The 19,796-nt window shown below is 37.2% G+C and overlaps 2 protein-coding genes across 5 annotated transcripts; one reads left to right on the top strand and one right to left on the bottom strand.

Annotated features, from left to right (window-relative positions):
- The first annotated feature begins 277 nt into the window (after positions 1-277).
- Positions 278-1,771, top strand: LOC103402124 (ethylene-responsive transcription factor ERF021). The gene has a single exon (XM_008340863.4). It carries the CDS (start codon positions 582-584, stop codon positions 1,122-1,124), a length of 543 nt encoding a protein of 180 aa, XP_008339085.2. The 5' UTR covers positions 278-581; the 3' UTR covers positions 1,125-1,771.
- An 11,956-nt stretch (positions 1,772-13,727) lies between these two features.
- LOC103402125 (uncharacterized) lies at positions 13,728-18,003 on the bottom strand. Of its 4 annotated transcripts, none has more exons than XM_008340865.4 (3): positions 17,846-18,003; positions 17,266-17,331; positions 13,728-15,872 (listed from the first exon to the last, which is right to left on the bottom strand). In XM_008340865.4, the coding sequence occupies exon 3, from the start codon at positions 15,697-15,699 to the stop codon at positions 13,948-13,950; it is 1,752 nt and encodes a 583-aa protein (XP_008339087.1). In that variant the 5' UTR covers positions 15,700-15,872; positions 17,266-17,331; positions 17,846-18,003; the 3' UTR covers positions 13,728-13,947. The 4 variants fall into 4 exon arrangements, with proteins under 4 accessions (XP_008339087.1, XP_008339086.1, XP_070669865.1 ...); XM_008340864.4 differs by having other exon boundaries at positions 13,728-15,853; XM_070813764.1 differs by having other exon boundaries at positions 17,266-17,343; positions 17,846-17,983.
- Positions 18,004-19,796: the final 1,793 nt, after the last annotated feature.

The raw sequence follows: 19,796 nt of genomic DNA, 5'->3' as shown, positions 1-19,796 counted from the left end.
CTGATGCTGGTGACCTCTATATGAGAATGGATATTCAGTGGGTCCAGACTACGAATGGATTTCATGCTTCAACCAAAAAAATTGGAAAAAGAAGAAGAAGAATGGATATAGTTCATGCCACCTGGGTTTAAACCGCGTCCTCAACAGTTTACATACTATTTATCGATTAATTACTTGGGTTAACTGCATCAGTCCTCACAGATTTTGGCTTAAAATATTCCTCCAATACTTGTCAATCTTTTGATTCATCATAGATTGCCTGAACTTTCATCTCCAATTTTTTATATTTCAATTTAATTTTAATTATTTTGTTTAGATCCTTCAACAAATAGAAAAGAAGATAATATTGTGAGCATGCACCTGGGCAAGGCAACTGCTTGGAAGCTCACTTCCTTTCATGTTATGCGACCACGTATCTTACAAAAATTACAAGACATTCGCATCTATAAATACCTATCAGCTGGATCACACTTTCACCAACCAAATTTGTTTTATAATCGTTCTACCATTGCTTCAAAGTTTTATTATTCAGCAAACACGCACACCAAATTTAACATTTTTGCTCACATTTCTCTGCATGCATGGGGGATCCCGCCAATTCTAGCAATGCCTATGGCCCTGCCTCTTCGGTCTACAGAGGCGTGCGCAAGAGAAAATGGGGCAAATGGGTGTCGGAAATCCGCGAGCCTGGAACCAAAACCCGAATTTGGTTAGGCAGCTTCGAGACTCCAGAGATGGCGGCCGCAGCGTATGATGTGGCCGCGTTGCATTTCCGGGGTCGCGATGCGAGGCTCAACTTCCCTGAACTTGCCAATAACTTGCCTCGCCCTGCCAGTTCCACCTCTGATGACATACGCATGGCAGCACATGAAGCAGCCTTGATGCTGAGAGGTAGTAGTGGTGGTGGTGGTGGTGCGGTTGAAGGTCATGAGGTTGGGGGCTCCAGCTCAAACGTCGGGCAGGTCAGGGTGAGGCTGTCGCCGAGTCAAATCCAGGCAATTAACGAGTCTCCCTTGGACTCGCCCAAAATGTGGATGCAAATGGCAGAGCCTACGATGTTCTCTAATGACTTTTTTGAGAATCAGTGGGAGGATCTGCAGAATGACTCTCTTTGGGATCCTTAATTAGGTAATTAGCGTTTACGTAATAGTACAATGACAAAATACGAACTATATATACATTAATGTCCTAAAATTATTATTTTTATTATAAAATACATGTGTGCGACGTAGTTAATTTGACTAAAATATATGAGCTATATATTCAAATAAGTCTTTCAAACAGATACAGCTTCATTAAAAAAAAAAAACAGAGATGGGGGCAAGTCTACCAATTAAAAAAGATTGGTAAACTTTGAGCTTAATTTGTTTCGAATTGATTGACAAAATCAGCAGATTAAATAATTTAATTGTGTATGGAAAGAGACATTCTTGGTGATCCAATATTTAAAAATTGGATTGGAGGGACACTGATGATTGATCAAGCATTAGTTCTGGTGTGGTAGTAGGTGAGGTGGAATCGATTGTGTTGTGTGAAGGACCACAAACTCTTTGGCTACTTTTTAAATTAGCTTTAGAAGAGTGTACTCGATCGTGTGATTTCTTTTTCTTGCTCCCATTGTCTTTACATTATTTGTTGTAATGGAAATAATTTGTCATTGAGATTAATGTACGTAACAGTAGTGTGTGGGCAATCACTTATTAATTCTTATTAAGTTATTTGTGTACTATTATTAAACATATGAAGAACTACGCACATGACTATTGCGAAAGAGTTAATCTCGTTTAATCTTTTTTATTTGGAAAAATGGAATATACGAAGAACTATGTGCTAATTTCCATGCCTATTTCTGAGAGATGACAAATATGAAATTGTTGAGAAATGGTAATTAAGTGTGAAATGCATTTTGTTTCCTTTTCCATTGAGTGGTTTATTCAATATATAATGAAAATAAACAACAAAATTGTTTGGACAAACAAAAGTAACACATCTGTCGACACTATTTCTAATAGATGTGAGCTCTACTATATCAATTGTGAGCATCGTCTGTATTAGAGAATGTTTAATAGCATCATCCTGAAATAAAATTCTGTTCAACCTTTCACTATTACTTTTAGAGAAAATCCATTGGTTGACTTATTGGCATGTCAATCTTATGACTGAAAAGACCAAGAAGGACTAATTCAAACCTGATCAGAAGTTGATAACTAACAGAGAATATCAGTGGTTAGTGCTACTTAAAAACTTATCAAGGGTCACACCATTCTTAATCAACGTACATGCATGACAAACTCAGTTGTAAAAATCAAACCTCTTGTGCTTATATCGCTTGGACAGATGCTCTCTCTGTCTCTGTTGCATCGATGAATGTAACTAAGTTACTTGATACTCATTCAGACACCGAACATTCCTCGTACTAAACAGCTTTACCCTCTAATGCCCATGGGTTTAATTCCTACGAAGTTCCTCCTCCAGCAGGGGTGAATGTTAGAGTGTGAGTATGAGTTTGGCATATTGAACCGGTTATAGTATGGAAAAGTCTTGTTGATAAGCTTGGAGTAATCCTATTCTATTTGGGATTACTGGTATTGAGAATCATCTCAGGATTCGGACTTAACCTTGTATTTGGTTTGAAGTCCTTGCTTGTGTTGATATCTTTTGGAACATTGTCTTCTCCTATACTGATTCTAATAGGAGAATTAGTTAGGAAGACATTCGATGTGTATATATATGAACATTAGGCACTGCTCATGCAATCTATCAGCTTATCTCGTACCAAAGACCTATTATTTGGAGAGCAATTGTGTTTTGCTAAAGAGGAGAAGTCTAATAGTTCCAAGGCTGCGATGGCTTCTTCTTCTGCATCGAGTTCTGCAGGTATGCTTCCTCTCCATTCTTGTAGTGTAATATTGTTCTTGTGTTTCGTGATTCAATAGCATATATGTGATCTATGGGCTATGTTGAATATATGTCTTACATGTGGTATCAGAGCCATGGTTGATTATCGCTATTGAGTTCGAAAAATTTGTTCAAGAATTGATGAAGTATTACATGGGTGTTCATCATGAACTGTCGAAACCCAGGAAAAGAACATAAAAAAATAGCTATTTAATTAAAGATGCGAACGACATCGTTTCACTAGAAGAGCCGTTACCCTTTTAAAAACTTTTAAAATGTTTGACCGCTAACAGCCTATGCTCCTCTTTCTTCTTTCTTTGTTTTTCGGTTGTGTTGGTTGGGAAGTTTTCATGCTTCTCATTCTTTGCGAAACAAAACAAATCTTCATCTTTTCCATTGATTCTTATCAAATACTGCAAATCCTTGTGCTTGATTTTGAGAGGTATGTTTTAACAAATTCATATTTTTCAAATATTATATATGTTATATTGAAGATTTGAGTTAGATAGCAAGATTTAGATAATGTAATCTATAAAATCCATAATTGCATACGAATACTGCTGAATCAACTTGAAAGTTTTCAATTGTTCATTAATTACGTTGCTGTTGGAAAATGTTATGAATGGAATGTGATCCTCTAAGCCTTAATGAGTACGATATGGCACTAGACACTCCACAACCTACACCTCTCAATGATAGAAGCACAAAGGCTAAAAAGGTGGAATTTGAAAGATGGACAAGAGCAAACAAGGTTGCACTCTCAAACTTGGAGAGTGGAATGACTGTGACTGTGCGTGGAGGCATCAAAAGGTGTGACTTAGCATCTGATTATCTTAAGGCAATCCAAGGAAAATTCAAGGTGTCACAGAAATCTGAGATTGCACAACATATTACACTTCTCACCACCTACAAGTTTGAAGGAGCAATATCAATCAGGGATCACATAATGAGAATGACTGATGCTGCTAAAAAGCTCAATTCCATGGATGTCAAAATTGGTGAAATGTAGTTGGTTTTCATGATCCAGCAAGCCTTGCCTCAGAAGTATAGTCAACTAAAAGTGTCTTATAACACTCAGGACAAATTTTGGACAGTGGATGAGCTTATAGCTCAATGTGTGCAAGAGGAAAGCCGACAGAAACAAGAGAAGGGCAAGGAAGTTGAAATTGTCAATTTCGTGCAATCTGCTAAAGGGAAGAATTTTCATCCTGGTAAATCTTCTAAATCTAAATATGTTGATAAATCTGTGATACCTGCTAAGAATTCTTTCTCCCCTAGATCTAACAACCTTAATGTGAAAACTAAGAACATTGAAAAAATGAGATGTCACCACTGTAAAACCAAAGGTCATTATAGGAAGGATTGTGAGATTTTCAAAGAATGGTTAAGGGCTAAAGGTAGAACTGATGTCTATGTTTGTGAGGAGTCAAATCTCATTGAAATACATGTCAATTCTTAGTGGTTTGATACTGGTTCAGTAGTCCATATAACTAATTCATTGCATAATTTTGAAAAACAAAAGGAAACTAATAGTTTTAATGTTTATGTTGGGGAAGGAACAAAAGTGCATGTTGAAGCTATTGGGGTAGTTAAACTCAAATTAGACATTGGTTTCATAATGCAATTGGATGATTTCTGCATCAAAATTAGTTAAACAAAAGTACGTTTTCATTGGTGATGAAACTTGCATTAAGTTTTTCAAAAGGGGTTCATTAATAGGTAAAGCTTTTTTGAATGACAACTTATGGAAGTTACAATGCACAATAGAGAAAAATCTTCTGCATATTTTGAACATTACTACCAAAAGAATGCATGGTTCTAAAAACTCTTTTATGCTTTGGCATAAAAGATTGGGACACATTTCAAAAGATAGGATTTCTCAGTTGTCAAGGCTAAATTTGATTCTTGCTGTTGATTTCAAAAATACATCCAAGTGTGTTGACTGTTTAAAAGGAAAAATGACAAATGTTAGGAAGTTAGATGCTAAAAGAAGTCAAAACCTACTAGAAATCATACACGCTGATGTTTGTGGACCCTTTCCAGTTAAAACCATTTGTGATAATTCATATTTTGTGAGTTTCATTGATGACTTCTCTAGACATAGCCATGCTTTCCTTATAAGTGAAAAATCTGCAGTTCTTAACTGTTTTAAGGTTTTTAAGTGTGAAGTTGAAAAACAATTAAACTTGGTAATTAAGATTGTTAGATCAGTTAAAGGAAGGGAATACTTTGGCAAGTACACAGAAGTATGTCAACAGAATGGGCCTTTTGCTAGTTTTCTTGAGCAACAAGGCATTGTGGCCCAATACACAACACCAGCTACACCACAACAGAATGGGGTAGCAGAAAGAAGGAACATGACCTTGATAAGGATGGTAAGAAGCACGATTTCGAGATCAAAATTACCTAGTTTCCTTTGGGGTAAAAGTAACATCCCACATCGGCTAGGGGTGGATCCTCTAAGCCTTATATGTATATTCTCATCTCTACCTAGCATGAGGCCTTTTGAGAGCTCACTGACTTCGGGTTCTATCGGAACTCCGAAGTTAAGCGAGTTCGCGCGAGAGCAATCCCAAGATGGGTGACCCACTGGGAAGTTCTCATGTGAGTTCCCATAAACAAAACCGTGATGGCGTGGTCGGGGCCCAAAGGGGACAATATTGTGCTACAATGGAGTCGAGCCCGGGATGTGGTGGGTGCTCGGGCCAGGATGTGACAATTTAGTATCATAGTCAATCCTTGGCCGGATGTGTGCCAATGAGGATGTCGGGCCCCTAAGGGGGTGGATTGTAACATCCTACATCGGCCAGGGGTGGATCCTCTAAGCCTTATATGTATATTTCCATTTCTACCTAGCACAAGGCCTTTTAGAAGCTCACTGGCTTCAGGTTCCATCAGAACTCCGAAGTTAAGCGAGTTCATGCGAGAGCAATCCCATGATAGGTGATGCACTAGGAAGGCTCAAAGCGGACAATATCGTGCTACGACGAAGTTGAGCTCGAGATGTGGTGGGGGCCCGGGCCAGGATGTGACAATTTGGTATCAAAGCCAATCCTTGGCCGGATGTGTGCCAACGAGGACGTCGGGCCCCTAAGGGGGATGGATTGTAACATCCCACATCGGTCAGGGATGGATCTTCTAAGCCTTATATGTATATTCCCATCTCTACTGAGCACGAGGCCTTTTGGGAGCTCACTAGCTTCAGGTTCCATCGGAACTCCAAAGTTAAGCGAGTTCGCGCGAGAGCAATCCCATGATGGGTGACCCACTAGGAAGGCCCAAAGCGGATAACATCATACTACGGCGGAGTCGAGCCCGGGATGTGGTGAGGGTCCGAGCTAGGATATGACAATTTGGTATCAAAGCCAATCCCTGGCCGAATGTGTGCCAACGAGGACGTCGGGCCTTTAAGGGGGGTGGATTGTAACATCCCACATCGACCAGGGGTGGATCCTCTAAGCCTTATATGTATATTCCCATCTCTACCTAGCACGAGACCTTTTGGGAGCTCACTGGCTTCAGGTTCCATCAGAACTCCGAAGTTAAGCGAGTTCACGCGAGAGCAATCCCATGATGGGTGGCCCACTGGGAAGTTCTTGTGTGAGTTCCCAAAAAAAAAACCGTGATGACGTGGTCGGGGCCCAAAACGGACAATATCATGCTACAGCGGAGTTGAGCCCGGGATATGGTAGGGGCCTGGGCCGGGATGTGACAGTGAATCACTGAAGACTACCAATTACATTCTGAATAGAGTACCTTCCAAAATTGTGCCTAAAACACCCTTTGAATTGTGGGCTGGAAGAAGACCTAGTTTTAATCATTTCCATGTTTAGGGATGTAAGGCTGAAGCCAGATTCTACAACCTTAATGAGAGAAAACTCGATTCCAGGACCAATTCTTGTTTCTTCAATGGGTATTCTGATAAGTCAAAAGGCTTCAAATTTTATTGTCCTCAGGCACAAACTTGAATCCAAGAAACTCACAATGCAACATTCCTTGAGCAAGATGATGTTTCTGATTTGGTCCAAGATAGTTTCAATATTGAAGAAATAGATCAGCAACATAACAGTTCATCACAGCTAGATTATGGATGTGTTCCAATATTACCTAATCTACCAGTATCCAATAATGACTCAGATCATGAGGTGGATGAGGTTGTGACTTCATTGGCAGCTTCTGAAGCAGTTATTCAAAATAATGATCAACCTATACAAGATGAAGAGCAACAAGTTCAAGAACCAGACCATACACTACTTCAGCCAACATTGAGAAAATCTGGTAGAACTAGGAAGCCGGTTATTTCACAAGATTATGTGTATTTACAAGAGACAGAGTTTGATCTGGGAGATATTAATAACCCTATAACCTATACTCAAGCAATGCAAAGTGCACAAATGGTTCTTTGGCAGAAAGCAATGGAAGAAGAGCTGGATTCAATGTGCAGGAACAAGGTTTGGACTTTTGTAACTCCATCTTTAACAATTAAACCTATAGGTTGTAAGTGGGTTTATAAAACCAAAAGGGGTGCTATAGGGAGAATTGAGAGATACAAAGTAAGATTAGTTGCCAAGGGTTTCCCTTAAGGGGAAGGCATTGACTTCAATGATACATTTTCCCTAGTTTCTTCCAAGGATTCCATGAGAGTGATCATGGCTTTAACAGCACATTATGATCTGGAATTGCATCAAATGGATGTCAAGACTGCATTTTTGAATGGAGAATTGCAGGAAGATATCTACATGGTTCAACCTACTGGATTTCTTGAAATGAGGAAGGAAAGTATGGTGTGTAAGCTTAATAAGTCAATCTATAGACTTAAACAAGCTTCAAGACAATGGTTTCTTAAGTTTGATCAATTAATGACAGCACGTGGCTTTGTTGAGAATAAAATGGATGATTGCATCTACCTCAAGTTCAAAGGATCGAAATTCATTTTTCTGATTCTATATGTTGATGACATTGTTCTTGCAAGTTCTGATATTCAGTTATTGAAGGAAACAAAAGTTGTTCTTAGTGCTAATTTCGAAATGAAAGATCTCGGAGAGGCTCATTATGTTTTAGGAATTGAAATTGTGAGAGACATGAACAAAAAGCTTCTTGGTTTGTCACAAAGAGGCTACATTGATCGGGTACTTAACAGGTTTAATATGGAAAATTACAACAAGGCTGATTTTCCAGTAAACAAGGGTGATAATTTCTATAAAGAATGGAAAATTGCAACAAGGCTAATTTTCCAGTAAACAAGGGTGATAAGTTCTGTAAAGAACAATGTCCTAAAAGTGAACATGCGATTAAACTAATGAAGATGAAGCCCTATGCTTCATTGGTTGATAGTCTTATGTATGCCAATGTATGTACTAGACCTGACTTAGCCTTTATTGTTGGTTTGTTGGGAAGATTTCAAGCAAATCCAGGTGAGGCTCATTGGGTTTCTGTGAAGAAGGTTTTGAGGTATTTACAGAGAACAAAGGGACATATGTTGGTATATGGCAGAGATGATACACTGGAAATAACAGGCTATACAAACTCGGATCTTGCAAGGGATGTAGATGAGAGGAAGTCAACTGGTGGCTATATTTTCATGTTGGGTGGATGGGTTATTTCATGGAAAAGTGCTAAACAAACAATTGTATCTACTTCAATAATGGAAACAGAGTTTGTAGCATGTTTTAAAGGTATGAAACAAGCTGTTTGGCTAAGGAATTATGTCATTAAGATGAAGATTGTAGAATCTATGAAAATACCTGTCAAGATGTTTTGTGATAATAGTGCAGCTGTGTTCTTCTCGAAGAATAACAAAAGAACCTCAGCTTCTAGATTGATGGATGTGAAGTTCCTTAAAGTCAGAGAAGTTGTAAAGAAAGGCGAAATTGAGATACTTTTTCTATCAACTAATCTGATGATAGTAGATCCCCTGACCAAGGCACTTCCAAATAATATATTCAAAGGCCATGTTGTCAAGATCTTTTGATCGATGGGAGTGATTAAGCTATTGAAGATTTGGGATTGCTGACGATGTTTCTTATGTTATGGTTTTTGAAAAAGTAGCAGTTCTGAGAAGATAAGTTATTTTATGGTTTTTAATAAGCTGGTTTAGTCTTGTTAGTCAGTTCTCCAGCTTAATTTATTTTGGTTTTCTTTAGTTATTCAATTTTTCCTTTTGAGGTGATTAATTGTTTCAAGAAGACATGGTTTTATGAATGATAGTTTATTTGCTAGAAAATCGATTTGTGATTTTGTTGAAGCATCTTTTAAGCTTTCATTTTTCTGTTCTTTTGTGAGAATAGTTGGTTGATGATATTCATTACTAATAGCTAGAGTCTTGACTTTGTTGTGTTGAGATAGGCTTAAATGAGTGGGAGTAATGCTTTTGGACATTACTGGAAATTTTTGTTCACATGATTGCAGAATGCAAATTGAGTATGTTATGGTTCTTGAATTAGTTCTGTGATGTGCAGATGAGATTCTAGAGCTCCATGCTTTGAGATGCATAGGTATAGTTGAATGTGAGTTCAAGTTTTGATTAACTTAGACTTAGTGATCACTTCCATATTTTGAAGGACTGGTTGTCATTTCACATACTCAAGTGGGAGAATGTTAGAGTGTGAGTATGAGTTTGACACATTGAGCCAGTTATAGTATGGAAAAGTCTTGTTGATAAGCTTGGAGTAATCCTATTCTATTTGGGATTACTATCGAGAATTATCTTAGGATTCGGACTTAACCTTGTCTTTGGTTTGAAGTCTTTGCTTATGTTGAAATCTTGTGGAAGATTGTCTGCTATACTGATTCTAATAGGAGAATAAGTTAGGAAGACATTCAATGAGTATATATATGAACATTAGGCACTTCTCTTACAATCTATCTGCGTATCTCGTACCAAAGACCTATTATTTGGAGAGCAATTATGTTTTGCTAAAGAGGAGAAGGCTAATAGTTCCAAGGCTGCGATGGCTTCTTCTTCTGCATCGAGTTCTGCAAGTATGCTTCATCTTTGTTCTTGTATTGTAATATTGTTCTTGTGTTTCGTGATTCAATAGCATATATGTGATCTATTGGCTATGTTGAATATATGTCTTACAGTGAAATCGTTAGGGATGTTAGAAGTCTTGCCCTTCATCATGTCAGCTAAAGTTTGGCAGGTCAAATTTATCCACCAGGCTCTTGATTTTTAGTTCCACCTGCTTCATGAAGCACTCCTCCCACTTCTTTCTCTCCGTCTCGTTGTTCTCAGCTTTTTACTTTCTCCAATACTAGAGGACCTTGGGGAAGACGTCACCAGCTACGCTGTCCAAATGTTTTGCATCCATGGAACGGTTGTAAACTGCCATGTCCTCAATGAGTTATGATTGCATGGCCACCACCATCCACGTCAAACAGATGGTCGTCCGAGCTCCAGGGTTATCGTCTCCTTGTCAACTTTGACAACTGAAGAACAAGCTCTGCTCGTCAGGGACATTATTGCTTTGGCTTCAACCTTTGAGAATGTGGGAGATTTTTTTGCTTTCCAAAGTCTGAGGCTTTTTGGTTGATTTGGGTTTCAATGGTTGGTTGAAAGTTGAAACTTAATTGGGGACACAATTGGTGTGCTTTATGATATCGAACTCGCTATCTACGAGATTCGAACCTTACACGTCTTACTTATAAGTAAAAAGAAATATCATTAAACCATAGTGCAAGTGTAGAAAAAGTTTGTCACTTATGTTTACATTAAAACGAACTACAAGAGTCACTCAGTAATGCGGTCTGGTGGTATTCCTCTTCACTTGGAAGTGAGAGGTCTTAGGTTCGAATCTCATGGATGGCGAATTCGATACCAAATTAGGTTTCCTATTGTGTGGTTAAGCTGAACTCCCCCTCCCTTTAATGTAAAAATATCAATGTATTCCACACAAAAAAAAAAATCTGCAAGAAGTACCTGATTATAATGGTATCTTTCACCACCTTACTCTATCTCAACAATTTGATTAGTGTATTTAATTGGAAGTTTGAGATATTTTATATTTTTTAATAAATCTATGGGTATTCAATTAGTATTTTAAGTTATGCTCTAAAATTTAAAGTGTATTGAATCAGTACTTAAGTTAGTTTATTAAAATTCTAAAAAAATCCAAGTGTATTCAATTAAAATTCTGAAAATATGATTTTAGCCCTTCCAACTCAATTTTCTTCATATAAAACCCTACATAACTTTTTTACTCAAAGAAAACCCAATGACTAGGATCCACATAAGCAAATTCATTAATTTCATATTACTTCACACATTTTACATTTTTCACATGCCTAAAATACCCCTATTACATATTTGATGTAGAGAATTAATTGTAAAGAGAGAGTAAATGATTTTGCAACAAGAAAAAAAAAGACATTAATGTTAAAAATTTATTGCATATTAATTTTTTAGAAATGCTTTGAATTTTCATAAAACTATTCGATTCAGTTTTTTGCACCCTACTCTTGAATACTTTTGAATTTATCCTTTTTTTTATTAATATATTAGAACATTGTATTTCATTATCTACATGCACATTAATTTACCTACAACAATTATACCATGGGTGTAATATAATATCTCTTTTTTACAATGATGCAAAATAATGTTTATACCAACAACAAAGTGTGCCTAACATATGTATTAATACATGGAAAATAATTTACCTATATTAAGAAGAAATGTAGTTCGATGCATAGTATTAACAATAATAAAACGTGCCTAACATATGTATTAATACATGGAAAATAATTTACCTATATTAAGAAGAAATGTAGTTCGATGCATAGTATTAACAATAATAAAACGTGCCTAACATATCTAACAATACATGGAAAATAATTTACCTACAAGTTAGATAAATGTTATTTGGTTGGGTGTAGTATAAATGTTTTTAATAATTGGAAAAATTAAATATAACTAGGTGTAGTGCAATTTTTTTATATAATTAGAACAAATTAATTTACCTACCTACTATTTGAAATGTTCATTTCTAATGATGCAAAATGTTCATTACCTAACTACAAATTAATTTTCAATAATTTACCTACTACAATTATACCATGGGTGTAATGTAATATCTTTCTTTACAATGATACAAAATATTGTATGTACCAACAACAAAACGTGCCTAACATAAGTACTTGTACATGGAAAATAAATTACCTATAACAAAAGAAATGCAGTTTGATGTATAAATCAACAATATTATGTTCCACTCATGTTTATACAACAACACGTGTCTAACATATATAACAATACATAGAAAATAATTTACCTAAAAGTTAGAGGAATGTTATTTGATTCAAAACATATAATATACGTGTAGTATTTTTCTTTTTAAATAATTGGAACAAACTAATTTATCTACCAATTAATATGGGTAAAATTGCTACAAAATATATCACGAAAAAAAAAAATTACTTTTCTAGTTTGACATGGATATGGTTAATGCAAACACTTTTTACATTTTATTTCACTTTTTCTACTACTTTTAATTTGGCATAAATTTAGGAATTTGAAAAGGGACCATAAAGTATGAGTGGCATAAGTGTAAATAAATTGTATTAATAGGTCAATAGTATTCCCATATATTTGCAAATTTTAAATTTGGGCTTAAACTGGATCTTTAAAGATAGATGTGTTTTTATCTAAAAATAATGAGTTGTAAGGGCCGAAATCTAAAGCACCCTTAAAATTTTAAAGAAGTTTATAACATTTCAAGTAAATTAAATTAGGAATTGATTTCAAAGTATTTTTAAAAAGTTGAAGAATTCTAGGAACTTTGAGAAATTTCGTAGCATATTTTAAGTATTCGCAGATCTCACATATTCTCTTGAGATTTTGAGAGGATTAAATCAAAATTTTACATGAAATTTCTACAAACACTTAAACTCCATCAAAACTAGGATAATAAACAACTAATCAAATTAGGATTTAGTTTGCCACTACAGTCTAGTGATGTTCATCTTTACTTATAAGTGAGAGGTCTTAAGTTCAATTCTCGCAACAGGCGAATTTGAACCACAATATTGCTAGTCCATTATGAGAATTTGCCTACTCTCTCACATCCTTAGTGTAGACAGTATCGTTTGTTCATAAAGTAAAAAGTTAGGATTTGGTTTTGATACTTTTCTTGGAAAGAAAAACCAACGCTTTCCTTCTCATTTTTGTACAGGGCACCACTCCAAAGCCTTTTTGGATTTGTTTCCTCCGGCCAGCCCAATTCTCTCCACGAGCCCGGCTTTCTTCGTGCTTTTCTTGTAATTTTTCTTTCGAAATCCACGTTTAACTCCTAGCTATAATTCTACAAAACTTATCAAAATAATCATTTTAATCCAAAAACATAACAAAATAATAGGGTAAAAAGGTAAACTGAACCCACAAAATAACAATATATCAATTGTCAATATGTTAGTTGAGGATGGTCTTAATATGTAAACTTAGGTGCGAGATGCTATTTTCCATACCAGTTGAAATCTATGGCACAACTTTATCAAGACCCAAATAAATACAACTTAGTCATAAATCTCTTTAAATAATGAATATCGTACTCATTTCCTTGATGAGCAAGAAGCCTATCACCCACTCCTTTATGGGGGAGCTAACATCATCGCCACTGCTACTGTCAGAGGCTTCTTTCATCAGAAATCTAGCAACTCCGTTCTGTCTTAAGCAACTTCCTGCAAATAGGAGATAGAGCAGCAACAACAACAACAAAGCCTTGACCCACTAAATGAGGTCGGCTATATGAATCATAGAACGTCATTGCACTCGGTTCTGTCACGTCTTCCATTAGAGCAAGAGAGAAAATTCCAACACAATGAACACATCGACAAAGAAACGAAAAACTGCTGCTTCTTAGCACCTCATTACAGAAGATACATCTTCCATTTTCAGAAGTTCCTTCGAATTACTTGTACATCTAGTAATACAGTGGACAAATTCTAATTTACATCATCTGAACAACTTGTATGGTCGAAATCACACGATACTAACCTACGTTGAGGTAACAGTAAACGCTCAGGATGTGATCTCTAGAGCACAAAATTAGACACCTAGAACTGTTCGATACTTTCAATACCCTCTGCCTTGCAAGTTGTCTTATAATGTCCAGTTTGGTTACACCGGCTACAATGGACAGTATGTTTCTCGCGATTCAGGTCCTCTACACAAATTCGTTTCTTTTCCGGTCGTCCTGGCTGTCTACGAAACTTGGGAGGTCGCACAACCTGGATATCGTCATCCATAGAAGACTCATCTGTCTTTCTCCATTCAATTTTTCCTGGGATAGGGTATATCTCCTGCGCATATGCTTCGCGGTAACTTGCAACTGTAAAAACTTTCTGTGTAAAGGCGTGTACGTCTTTTTGACAGGAGATGAGGGCAGCCACAGCATGGGAACATGGTATCCCATATAGTTGCCAATCACGGCAGGAACAACAATGGGTGCCAATATTCACAATGTCTGATCGATCTGGTGAAAGAACCTCAAATTCTACTTGATCAGACCGAAGGACCTGATATGTGGATGCATGGCTGATGGCTTCTATGATACGCTTCTCAGCAGACGGAGAAAGTACAGAAACCCACGAATTACTCTTCAAACGCCGTTCTTCAAACTCAGCCATCAATCTAATATGAATTGTCTCAATCACTTGGATTATGGGTAGCTCACGAGCTTCAAGAATCCATCTATTAAACTCCTCAATATTTGATGAGAGATGGCCATAACGTGTTCCTTCAAAATAAACCAATGCCCAGCGGGAAGGATGAAATTGTTGTAGCCATTTTGCAGCTTCCGGAGATGCCTCCTCTATTTCAACCATCTTTTCTTTAAAGCCAATAGTGGTAGTGGCATATGCAGCATTCCATAGAAGATGAACAAGCCTTGAGTTCTTGAACTCTTTTCCAATGCTTTCACTCAAGTGGCGCATGCAAAAAGCATTTAATGAATTTGGGAACTTCCTTCTTATTGCATCTGCAATTCCCTTATGTCCATCAGATAAAAATGTGAGCTCCGGCATATTCTCACTGTTCATCTCTAGTGCCTTATGCAACTCTGACAGGAACCACATCCAGCTTTCATCATTTTCTACATCAACAACGCCATATGCAAGTGGAAATAATCCACCATCCGCATCAAACGAAGTTGCAGAGAGTAAAGTACCGAGATATTTACTTTTTAGCTGAACTCCGCCAAGCCCAATGATAGGCAAGCAACCATTCAGAAATCCATAAATGGACGCATGAAAGGACACAAACAACCGGTGGAAACGGTGATCTATACCAGTGGTAAATACCTCTGCAATGCTTCCAGGGTTGGTCTTCTTTATTTGTTCGCAGTATGATGGAAGAAGGCAATACCCTTCCTCAGAAGAACCATAAATTGCGGCAAGTCCTCTTTCTTTTGCACGCCAAGCTTGCTTATACGGTATAGTAATCCCATATTGCTTATGGATGTCGTGCAATATATCCTTTGGTTTGTAATTGATGTTACCCCGCAGGCGTTCTTCTATAAAACTGACAATCCAATCAACGGAAGCCTGATGGTGCCCATTGTGTGCATTTCTCCCACAAGTGTGCGTCCCTTCAAGGCTTCTTATTGTAAAGGTTGGGGCATTAGGAAGCTTCACAGCCCGGATACGCCATGGACAGCCATCTGTTGCACACTTTGCAAAGTAGCGGATAAGGTCACTTTTTATGATGCGAAGCTCAAAGTGTTGTGCAATTGCAGCTTCTTTAATTGCATTCCTAAAGGCCTTGACATCAGGGAACTCTTGACCGACAACAAATGTATGGTCCTCCATGTGGCAAACAAAAGCAATCAGAAGCACAATTCTTCAACGTAATCATCAACTGTTCCAATGATTTGCTTCCTGGAAAGCGAAAAAATCTTTGAAGAACATCATTTTGTTGCATCTGACTGGAAACCCCCGGATATACATTCTCATAGCAACAAGTCTGCAAGAAGCCAGTTCCCCTATCAGTAAATTAGAAGAAACACATTGATTAGCCACTTCTCATGCTCTAACTGATTCTTAAAATTTCTTTGGTGCTCTTCACCCATTGAAAACTCAGCAAGGCTTCTTTCTAAGAACTATATAACCTCTCGTTCTTCTCAAATTAAAAGAGAAAACAAATCAATATAAAAAAAGTACATTTTTCTTGATGGGTAGTGGGTACAAAAGATACATTATAATAAACAACTAAGGTACTAATGGCAACATTTTAAGAGAACAAAAGGCCGCTGAATTTACAAACTTTACCTACATATAGCTATTAATAGTAAAACTTCAGAGTAAAATACATAAACGTTCTAAATCAGGAAACAATCCAAGAACAATAGTTTAAATATGTACACTAATGTCAACAAGCTAATCACTTTTGCTATATAATCAAGGTACCAGAGCATGTTTGTTAATTATTGAATACTTTTATTGTGTTTAAAGTTTAAGTTCCAAAACACATCATGGAAACATAACAAAATTCAGTCCCCTCTGTCTGTTGGGGGGTTGCCAGATGTGATAAGACATATATACACATCATCCTAAACAAAATCAAAATGAAACACGGTAAACCTGATCAACAATTACAGACAAACTTCTAAATTACCCCCATAAAAAATATGAATCGACGAAAACGAAACTCCATGTTAAAAGATATTGTACATAATTTGTACTTCCAGTGTCTAAAAGAACAATAAAAACTGAAATACATGTACATGACACCTTAAACTTTGTGAAATTATTATCATCACTATTCTACTTGCATGGAACGTGGAGCATGGAGCATGGAGGGGACCATATTTATAAAATCACATTATAAACAACAATTAATTCTTTCAATTTACTAGGAAACAAAATTATAAAACTCAGAACTCTACATCTGCTTTACAAACTTACAATTAAGAAGACAAATTAAAAACATTGGTAAAATTGTAGATTTGATCTGAATTTTATTTTCACTGTTTTAAAAGAAAATGCCAGGATGTTGCGCATTGATGAAAAACCATATGCTCTCGTTACTAGAGGGTATGGCATCCTTACTTGCATAAGACACCATATTGGTAACATCATATTGAGAGAAACCAACAATCACTCTTTTGGAATTTGTTGAATTATAAACTAATATAAAAACTCCATTCTGTACACGTCTCTCCTATACCATAATGGCTACAAAGGCATATGAAAGAAGCTAACTAAAACTTTCCGAGAACAAGAGCTGGGATATTGCAGAAGTTAATTAGAGAATCAAGCAAGCATAAAAAAATGCAAACATTAATCGAGAACTATGTATTAGTGCAGAGAATATAAGTAACATTCATGCAAGTTATCCCTATAATGCAAAGTGAGGGCATAGGTGAAGGAAATTACCGTGGAGAACCGTGGTAGTTATTGTACTTTATTGGCTTCTCAGACTTTCTCTTGCAAGTCCTTAACCTGGTCGAAAACCTTTTGCATTAATGCAGGGAACACTAATTATAACGCATATGTTAATTCCAACTAAAACTAATGCAGAACAATGCAAACAAATGCCCTGTAACATGACAATAAATCGACCATCCAAACAAATCCCGAAAACAAACCAAACCCGCATCAGAATTCGCATTGAACGATAGACAAACCAATCAAAATCACAAGATTTCATAGAAACCCAAACAAAATTAGGCAGAATCGAGACAACCCAATATCAGAGACAATTCAAATTCTCAGAATGTAGAGAAGCAAGCTGAAAAGAGAAGCGTCTGAAAGATGTCAACGACTATTCGGCTTTGATGTTCTTCTTCTGAAAGGGTTCCATGAGAAATCAAATTCTATAGAAATTCCGAACTCAAATTTGTGTTAAGCAAAACCTAGAACCTCATTTTCCCTATTCTTCCCAATACTATTTATCAACAGATAAACAAACAAATCCAAGAAAAATTGGAGTCAAAGTTCTATGACGGCTGCTTACCCTGTGATGGTATTCCTTCCGCCGCTAACAGCGTCTCGGTTTGCCTCTTCCGGCGGAGATGAGAGTTCAAGTGAGGCTGAGAGAGGGATATACAGGACAGGAGAAAGAAGCCTGCTTTCCCAAACGAAGAACACAGCCCACGTCATCCGATCCAACCTGAAAGAAAACTAGTCTTTGGCAGACCAAAGTACCCTTACGTAATTCAAACCCAAAACGACGTCGTAAGGCTCTTCGCCGAAGTGCAAGGGTAACTGTAGTGAGGGCAAGGTTGTCAAATCAAGCCCCCTGAAATGTCAATTCATGAAATTAGCTCCTCCAAATTCCAAAATTGTGTGCTTCTAATGCAAGGGGGTCCCACTTGGCATTATTTGTACGGTGGTATTTACATTTACAAAATTTTAGATTCGGCAAGTTCGTACTTAATTTGTTTTTGGGAATTTTTTTTTTAAAATAGCCCCTTTTCCCAAAAAAAAAAAAACAATTCTAAAAAATTCCATTTTGTAAAACACAAGCTGCAATGGCAACTACATCAACTCACAAATATTCATTTTTTATTTAAATAGAACACAAATTTTTATCAGTGTCTCTATTTCCTAGTTTCTAGTGGCACCAATGACACTATAAGAGCAACTTCACATATGCTTATTGCCTTGAGGATTGGCAACTCAATTCACTCTCTCCCCTCCCCAAAACACTCAGCCCACTTGGGCAATTGGACCTAAGGCGAGCCCGATGAAGAACTCAGACAATAATCACCTAACCCAGCGTCCACTAGCAGAGCCAAAAATTTACAACGATGGGGTCAGGAGTATACTGTCGTGGCTTGCGCTCCATAATTCATGTCTAGTATCACAAGTTGCCGGCCAATTCGACGCCCTAGATAGGGCAGGCCGAAAATGCGAGTTTGACAATCTGGAGGCTTCCAGGTGGTAAATTCACAGTGGTGGAGAGATTTAGCAGGGGGAGAAGAGGCGTTGAGAGAGAGTTGTTGGTGATGTATACGGAGATGGACGACGAATTTGTTGTGCTAAAAACAGTACCATAACCAATTGGAAACGAACTCAAGCAAACCCACAGGTAAATTCACAGTGGTGGAGAGATTTAGCAGGGGGAGAAGAGGCGCTGAGAGAGAGTTGTTGGTGATGTATACGGAGATGGACGACGAATTTGTTGTGCTAAAAACAGTACCATAACCAATTGGAAACGAACTCAAGCAAACCCACAGGAAATATACTAAATAAAATGCAAAAACAAAGACACTGAAATTTTAATGAGATTTTTCCACAATTAATGTACTCAAAGCTAGGACAACAACTACAACTTTGATGAAGTGATGGCTAACAAGTGGAGCAGCAGCACCTTCTTCTTCTTGTTTGGGACTGTCGGCACCGGAAAGGCTCTAGGCCTTTCAATTTTTCTTTGCCTTTTACTGTTAGCCGAAAAGACCCTACAATTTGGCACAAGGTTATTGGGGTTGCACCCACCTTGGCTCCGCTACTGCCAGCGCCTTGTAAGGCTGAAAGTAGTGCTTGTAACCCATCCATAACAATGGAAGTTAAGTTGGGGATACAAACCTGAAAGTAGTGCTTGTAACCCATCCATAACAGTGGAGAGACTACTAATAAGAGGACCCATAACAATGGCGGTATGATAAAAGAGATGTGCAAACAACAGTCATTTCCGCCACGGCAAGAACCATTACAGCACAGACCGTCACTTTAGCAGCCTGAGGATTCCCAGCTCCCAACTCATTTGAAACTGAAGCACGAGTACTACAAAGTTGGCAAAGAGTATTCTTTGAAAACTATGTAGCTACAAATCGAAAGTTTTCTGTGTCTTATCAGGATCAGGTTAAGAGGATACCTTGATGTGGCTCCAAAAGCATATGGTATGAAGTAGTTTTTGTCTAAAAGATATGTGAGTATATATGTGAAAGAAAATAATGAGAAAA

Source organism: Malus domestica, chromosome 15 (assembly GCF_042453785.1).
Source record: "Malus domestica chromosome 15, GDT2T_hap1".
Taxonomy (NCBI): domain Eukaryota; kingdom Viridiplantae; phylum Streptophyta; class Magnoliopsida; order Rosales; family Rosaceae; genus Malus; species Malus domestica.
The sequence above is the reverse complement of the archived record's forward strand: the minus strand, read 5'-3'. Positions and strand labels throughout refer to the sequence as shown.

What these genes read in the sequence shown, in the direction of transcription:
- LOC103402125 (XM_008340865.4), bottom strand. Translation starts at nt 15,699, where the DNA reads ATGGAGGACCATACATTTGTTGTCGGTCAAGAGTTCCCTGATGTCAAG.
- LOC103402124 (XM_008340863.4), top strand. Translation starts at nt 582, where the DNA reads ATGGGGGATCCCGCCAATTCTAGCAATGCCTATGGCCCTGCCTCTTCG.